At 45.9% G+C, this 8359-nt stretch overlaps 1 protein-coding gene across 1 annotated transcript; it reads right to left on the reverse strand.

The window, feature by feature from the left end:
• Positions 1 to 3757: 3757 nt before the first annotated feature.
• LOC115202669 (sericin-2-like) lies at positions 3758 to 4899 on the reverse strand. Its single transcript, XM_029766744.1, has 2 exons — positions 4882 to 4899; positions 3758 to 4774 (listed from the first exon to the last, which is right to left on the reverse strand). Exons 1-2 carry the CDS (start codon positions 4897 to 4899, stop codon positions 3758 to 3760), a joined length of 1035 nt encoding a protein of 344 aa, XP_029622604.1.
• Positions 4900 to 8359: the final 3460 nt, after the last annotated feature.

The following is an 8359-nucleotide window of genomic DNA, read 5'->3' on the forward strand; positions in this document are numbered from 1 at the left end:
TTCGAATAGTAATTCCGTGATTTGTAATGCTGGATTCACTGGGTGCATTCGAGCCGAAAAAAATTCTGAATTTCACCGCGACTGTAAATGCTGTTTTTGGATATAAATATGAACTTGATGGAACTAAAAATGCATGTATTGTATAACATAATGTCCTATGAGTGTCATCTGATGCAGATTGTCAAAGGTAAGTGCATAATTCTAGCTAGTTTTCTGTCTGTTGATGCCCTTCTTTGAATTGGCTAAACATTACACGCAGCTATTGTCAATGTACTCTCCTCACATAACCTAACTTTATGCATTCTCCGTAATGCCTCTGAAAATCGGACAGCGTGGTTAGATTTAGGAGATATATCTTTCAAATGGAGGAAAATAGTTGATTATTTGATTTTTTGAAATGATTACTCTTGCAGTTTTGAATTCCCCGCCATGGTCACATGACAATGAATCCCAATACCGGGATAAGATCGGGATAAGATCCTCAACAGGTTTTAAGGCAGAACTGATTGAATCAAGTCCTTATTAAAGATACAGCAATGTTACACAGACAGAGAAACATGGTGAAGGTCAACAGGAAGTGAACGTGTTTTCTTTTTTTGTAACTTTTACCTATTTTTTCACCCCAATTGGTAGTCACAGTCTTGTCTCACCTACGGATTCGGGAGAGGCGAAGGTTGAGAGCCATGCCAAGCCGAGCCTGCCAAGCCACACTGCTCTTTTAACCCCTGGAAGCCAAGCCACACTGAAATTCACTGAGGAGGATGATCCTCCCCTTCCTCTGAGAAGGAGCCTCCACTGTTTGAAGTACAATAGAACAACATAGCTACTGTAGTAGGTCAAAGCTGTGTGCTGGAAAACCTTGGTTCCAGGTAGAACCCTTTTGGTTCCAGATAGAACACTTTTGGGTTCCATGTAGGTCCCATTCCACAGGGGGTTCTACATGGAACCAAAAAGGATTATCCTATGGGTACAGCCGAAGAACCCTTTTGGAACCCGTTTTCCGAAGAGTGTGAAGCTTGGGTGGAGTAGGCATTGTGGTGCTCGTTAATTGTGGTGCTCGTTACTTGTGGTGCTCACTTAAAACATTGTTTTTTGTTTTTCATTTCCATGGTTTTTTTTACACCTGAAGGTGATTATACAAAAATCTGTTCACCTGCTTCTGCATTAAAATTCATATGTCCTTGTATAACCCGTGTGCTGATGCTGTTTCTGTCCTGTTACGTGTCTATTCCTATTAAATGTTTGACTCCCAGTACCTGCTTCTCATCCCCGGCGTCGGTCCTTACAAAAGCTGTCTTTTGAAAATTGTATTTGCGCTTCAAATGTTTTGTCTCACATAATTTATTATCCAGGGCCCGGTTTCCCAAAAGCACCTTAAGGCTAAGTTCATTGTTAGAACCTTCGTAGGTGCATCGTTAAATCTACGAGCTGTTTCCCAAAACCATCGTTATTAAAGTTGCGCTTGAGAACACTTGTTATTTACCAACTGCCTCAGACCCCTCAGCTAACTGTGTCGTTAGAGATGCTTTGTTTGCCCTTTCGTGTCACTTTATACACAGAAGATCGACTATTAAACATAGAATTCAAGATGTTTATCTGTTTCTCTGTGGCCGAAAGATAACTTCAGAACGAAGGTGACTACAACACAAAGTTGGGTCAAAATATGCTTCAAATGAAAACAGAGATGAATGGATTAAACGATAAATACAGTAGGCTACATGGGACTATATAAACTTAGTAGCCAGTTTATTAGGTACACCATCCCATTGACGAAAATGTTTCTCTCCTACAAACAGTGAATCATGTGGCCATGGCTTGCTATATAAAGCAGGCAGACAGGCATCGAGGCATTCAGTTACTGTTTGATTGAACATTAGAATGGGCAAAACAGGTGACCTAAGCAACTTTGAGCGTGGTATTATCGTTGGTACCAGGCGCACTGGTTCCAGTATCTCAGAAACGTCTCGGCCTATCTCAGAAACGCACAACAGTGTCAAGGGTTTACAGAGAAGGGTGAGATAAACAAAAAGCATCCAGTCAGCGGCAGTCCTGTGGGCGAAAACAGCTTGATTGATGAGAAAGGTCGAAGGAGAAAGGCAAGAATCGTGCAAGCTAACAGGCAGGGCCACAAACAGGAAAATAACAGTGCAGTACAACATTGGTGTGCAGAACGACATCTCGGAATGAACAACTTGTTGATCCTTGTCACGGATTGGCTATTGCAGCAGACGACCACACCGGGCTCCACTCCTATCAGCTTAAAACAAGAAGAAGCGGCTCCGGTGGGCACCAAAACTGGACAATTTGAGGATTGTAAAAACATTTCCTGGTCTGACAAATCCTAGTTCTTGTTGCGTCATGCTAATGGCAGACTCGGGATTTGGCGTAAGCAGCATGAGTCCATTCTGCCTGGTGTCAACGGTACAGGCTGGTGGCGTTGGTGTAACGGTGAAAGGTGTTTCCCTTGATACCAATTGACCAACGATTCCATGCCCTGAAGAATTCAGGCTGTTCTGGAGGCAAAGGGAGGACCGACCCAGTACTAGATGGGTGTACCTAATAAACTGGCCGAATGGTTTACGTCCTATTGAAATAAATGTAATGTACAATCAATTGAGTTCTATTTTTCAGTATCGACACATGCTCTAACGACGCACTTATTGGAAGTTCTCCATACGTGGTGCTTTGGGAAACACACGTGAATTCTTCGGGCTTGATAGAAACGATGCATCGTTAAAACACTCGCAAGCTTAAATTCCATTGCTATCGAGAAACCAGGCCCTGGCTATTACTTCATAGACATGGCTATTTGTATTTATGTAAAACATATATATTCTCCTTTTAAAGAGGGGGAGGTCATATCAACAGCTGTTTTACATTTTAGCACATACCAGTTCCCTGCAAGTGACTCTCTAAGTATTGAATAAGTTGGCTGAGTGAGCATTTGGAAAGAAGTCCCCTCCAAATCCGGTTCCCTAAGACCCGCCTCCAGTTTTTTACTTGCTGACGGCTACTTCCCACTAAAGGTGCCGATGCCAACGTCTTTTGGATGTCTTTTCCATTGGTCCTGTCCTGACCGGCCTTGATTTCGATGTCGACGGATGGGACTTTGATACAAAATACTTTTTTTGTGGAAGGTTAAGGAGAGCATTTTTGCTAACCCTAACCTAATTCTTCTAACCTGCTACGATAAAGTCGTAGCTGTATCGAAGTGGCGTGTTTTAGGAACTCTCGTCCAAAGACGTTGAAATCTGAACCAATCATAGACGTCTATGTTTGGTTCAGATTTGGTCCAATCCGGACTAGTTCTGATTTGCACAACTACAGATGTCTATGTTTGGTTTTGGTCTGGTCCCTGTTCCATGTATTCCAGAGCAAGCACACCGGATAAAAAAAAAAAAAAGAATTTAACCTTTGTTAAACTAGGCAAGTCAGTTAAGAACACATTTTATTTACTATGACGGCCTACCCCGGACGACGCTGAGTCAATTTTGCGCCGCCCTATGGGACTCGGCCAGTTGTGATACAGCCTGGAATCAAACCAGGGTCTGTAGTGATGCCTCTAGCACTGAGATTCAGTGCCTTAGACCACTGCGCCACTCGGGAGCCCCAATTCAACTTATCAACTAATTATCAAGCTCTTGAATCTCACCTAGCTATTTTAAGATGAATGCCCTAAAGTGTAAGTCGCTCTGCATAAGTGTGTTATGCTAATGCTAAATGACTAAAAATGTCCAAATGAATAGCTAGTTCAGAGCTATGGGGAAAAAATGTGAAACGTCTGTGAACCATTGGTGTTCCTCTGAGGAGAGGAACCATTGGTGTTCCCCTGAGGAGAGGAACCGTTGGTGTTCCTCTGAGGAGAGGAACCATTGGTGTTCCCCTGAGGAGAGGAACCATTGGTGTTGCTCTGAGGAGAGGAACCATTGGTATTACCCTGAGGGGAGGAACCATTGGTATTACCCTGAGGAGAGGAACCATTGGTGTACCTCTGAGGAGAGGAACCATTGGTGTTACCCTGAGGAGAGGAACCATTGGTATTACCCTGAGGAGAGGAACCATTGGTGTTACCCTGAGGAGAGGTACCATTGGTGTTACCCTGAGGAGAGAAACCATTGGTGTTCCCCTGAGGAGAGGAACCATTGGTATTACCCTGAGGAGAGGGACCATTGGTATTACCCTGAGGGGAGGAACCATTGGTATTACCCTGAGGAGAGGAACCATTGGTGTTCCCCTGAGGAGAGGAACCATTGGTGTTCCTCTGAGGAGAGGAACCATTGGTATTACCCTGAGGGGAGGAACCATTGGTGTTGCTCTGAGGAGAGGAACCATTGGTGTTCCCCTGAGGAGAGGAACCATTGGTGTTCCCCTGAGGAGAGGAACCATTGGTATTACCCTGAGGAGAGGGACCATTGGTATTACCCTGAGAAGAGGAACCATTGGTGTTCCCCTGAGGAGAGGAACCATTGGTGTTCCTCTGAGGAGAGGAACCATTGGTATTACCCTGAGGGGAGGAACCATTGGTGTTGCTCTGAGGAGAGGAACCATTGGTGTTCCCCTGAGGAGAGGAACCATTGGTGTTCCCCTGAGGGGAGGAACCATTGGTGTTACCCTGAGGAGAGGAACCATTGGTGTTACCCTGAGGGGAGGAACCATTGGTGTTACCCTGAGGAGAGGAACCATTGGTATTACCCTGAGGGGAGGAACCATTGGTGTTCCCCTGAGGAGAGGAACCATTGGTGTTACCCTGAGGGGAGGAACCATTGGTGTTCCTCTGAGGAGAGGAACCATTGGTATTACCCTGAGGGGAGGAACCATTGGTATTATCCTGAGGAGAGGAACCATTGGTGTTCCTCTGAGGAGAGGGACCATTGGTATTACCCTGAGGGGAGGAACCATTGGTATTACCCTGAGGAGAGGAAGCTTGTAGCTTGTAGCTTGCTTCTCATCCGACTGGTGGCTACAGCTGCTAGCCTGCTACTAGCTAGCTGCTGCTGTTGCACAGCAACCAAGTTGCTTGCCCCGGTTTTAGAACTCTGAGATTTGGCTGAAAAGATATTAGCATTGTCAGAAATGCTACAAAAAGGTAGCACATTGTTGGTTCTCTATTGGCACTTGAGAGCGATAAACTATATATTTAATCAAAACCTTTGCCCCTACTAACTTATTCAGTCCAAAAGATGGCAAGTCTAATGGTCACTTTATGAATCGCTGTAGTCTCATTCTTATTGAGCTAAGAAGTTAATTCTAATAACATTGTTAAAAATCCGGTATGCGGTTTATCGGTAAAACGAGAGGCAGGGGGTGTGTTGTGTACCTCCAATCAAATTGATTTGTGAAATTCCATTGACATTGGTGTCATATTGGCTTAGATATGAGGGTAGGGTGATTTGAATTTAACATTGAGCTTCAATCAATCCCTACTATAATCAAGTTTTTCCTCCACTAAACAAGTGCAAAACCATAAGACAGGTAAGACTGGCATGGTTCTAGCTGGAACACCAGGTAAGACTGGCATGGTTCTAGCTGGCACACCAGGTAAGACTGGCATGGTTCTAGCTGGCACACCAGGTAAGACTGGCATGGTTATAGCTGGTACACCAGGTAAGACTGGCATGGCTCTAGCTGGCACACCAGATAAGACTGGCATGGTTCTAGCTGGCACACCAGGTAAGACTCATGGTTCTAGCTGGTACACCAGGTAAGACTGGCATGGTTCTAGCTGGCACACCAGGTAAGACTGGCATGGTTCTAGCTGGCACACCAGGTAAGACTGGCATGGTTCTAGCTGGCACACCAGGTAAGACTGGCATGGTTCTAGCTGGCACACCAGGTAAGACTGGCATGGCTCTAGCTGGCACACCAGGTAAGACTGGCATGGTTCTAGCTGGCACACCAGGTAAGACTGGCATGGTTCTAGCTGGCACACCAGGTAAGACTGGCATGGTTCTAGCTGGCACACCAGGTAAGACTGGCATGGTTCTAGCTGGAACACCAGGTAAGACTGGCATGGTTCTAGCTGGCACACCAGGTAAAACTGGCATGGCTCTAGCTGGCACACCAGGTAAGACTGGCATGGTTCTAGCTGGCACACCAGGTAAGACTGGCATGGTTCTAGCTGGCACACCAGGTAAGACTGGCATGGTTCTAGCTGGCACACCAGGTAAGACTGGCATGGTTATAGCTGGTACACCAGGTAAGACTGGCATGGCTCTAGCTGGCACACCAGATAAGACTGGCATGGTTCTAGCTGGCACACCAGGTAAGACTGGCATGGCTCTAGCTGGAACACCAGGTAAGACTGGCATGGTTATAGCTGGTACACCAGGTAAGACTGGCATGGCTCTAGCTGGCACACCAGATAAGACTGGCATGGTTCTAGCTGGCACACCAGGTAAGACTGGCATGGTTCTAGCTGGCACACCAGGTAAGACTGGCATGGTTCTAGCTGGCACACCAGGTAAGACTGGCATGGTTCTAGCTGGCACACCAGGTAAGACTGTAATCCCCAGAGAGGGCTGAATTGTCAATTCAGGAAGTGATTTTAAATTAAATGTGACATAAATGACTTCTCCTTTTCAGTTTATTGAGAAGTCATTGAAAATATATGCCCTTCTTTAATAATTGAATTGGAATTTAAGTTTACTTCCTGACTTGATGGCCTTGAGCCCAACCCTGGAATAGGGTGCCATCTGGGATGGACATATTGGTACGATCTAGAGGCTTTATAAAGGAAACCATTATGTCTGCCTTGACTATAGAGAGAGACACTCTACCTGACATTAGGAATTTGGTGCCTTCATTTTGTGGTGAGGGGTTTTAGGGGGAGAGAATTAGGGGTAAGGGGGTTTTAGGGGGAGAGAGTTAGGGGTGAGTGGGAAGGTTAGAGGGGGAGGGAGTTAGGGAGTAAGGGGGTTTAGGGGGAGAGAATTAGGGGTGAGTGGGAAGGGTAGAGGGGGAGAGAGTTAGGGAGTAAGGGGGTTTAGGGGGAGAGAATTAGGGGTAAGGGGGTTTTAGGGGGAGAGAATTAGGGGTGAGTGGGAAGGGTAGAGGGGGAGGGAGTAAGGGGTTTTAGGGGGAGAGAATTAGGGGTAAGGGGGTTTTAGGGGGAGAGAATTAGGGGTAAGGGGGTTTTAGGGGGAGAGAGTTAGGGAGTTAGGGGTGAGGTGGGTTCAGGGACAGAGTTAGGAGTGTGTGGGAAGGGTACAGGGGGAGAGAGTTAAGGGTAAGGGGGTTTAGGGTCAGAGAGTTAGGGGGTAAAGGAGGAGGGTTGAGGAGGGATAGAGTTGAGGGGGAAGGGGGTATAGGTTGTGCCTGATTCAGGCAACCAGCATTTCCTTCCCACATTTTCCACAAAGCCTGAAGCACAGTCAGTCATTACTCAACTACTGCAGAAGGCTGATATACACACACACACACACACACACACACACACACACACACAATCCTCTCTGCGATGGCCTGTGCACGTGTCTCTGTATGTCTACGAACGACCGTGTGTGTGTGTGTGTGTGTGTGTGTGTGTGACCCCCACCAGATCTGCTGTAGTGCTTAGCGTACGGCCAGTTCTCCACATCACAGTAGCCACAGCTGTTCTGCTCTGCCCTCTGTAATCATAGAAGTACTATTTTAGACTTCATATTGGACTATAGATTAGGAGGTAATTACCAGGATACACACACACACAGGATACACAGGGTTACCATGGAGAGAGAGAGCGACTGGAAGGCCCTGGTCAAGGAATAATAAACACAGCCAGCCCTGGGCCAGATACAGATTAGATGTGACTGTCTGAGGGAGGGAGACGGCGGGCAGGGTGTGTATGTGTGTGTGTGGGCCGGGGTTGAGGTCTGTGTGTGTGTAGGGGTGTGTGTGTGTGAGAGAGAGAGACAGAGAGCGAGAGCGAGAGAGAGACAGAGAGAGAGACAGAGCGAGAGAGACAGAGAGAGCGAGAGAGACAGAGAGAGAGCGAGAGATAAACTAGGTGTCATAATGTAAGTATGAGGAAGTAGTGATTATACTCATGTCATATAACTGTAATGTTGCTCTCTATTCACACCGGTAACATGTGATTATACTCATGTGATGGTAACATGTGATTATACTCATGTGATGGTAACATGTGATTATACTCATGTGATGGTAACATGTGATTATACTCGTGTGATGGTAACATGTGATTATACTCGTGTGATGGTAACATGTGATTATACTCGTGTGATGGTAACATGTGATTATACTCATGTGATGGTAACATGTGATTATACTCATGTGATGGTAACATGTGATTATACTCGTGTGATGGTAACATGTGATTATACTCGTGTGATGGTAACATGTGATTATACTCGTGTGATGG

Source organism: Salmo trutta, chromosome 12, assembly GCF_901001165.1.
Source record: "Salmo trutta chromosome 12, fSalTru1.1, whole genome shotgun sequence".
NCBI lineage: Eukaryota > Metazoa > Chordata > Actinopteri > Salmoniformes > Salmonidae > Salmo > Salmo trutta.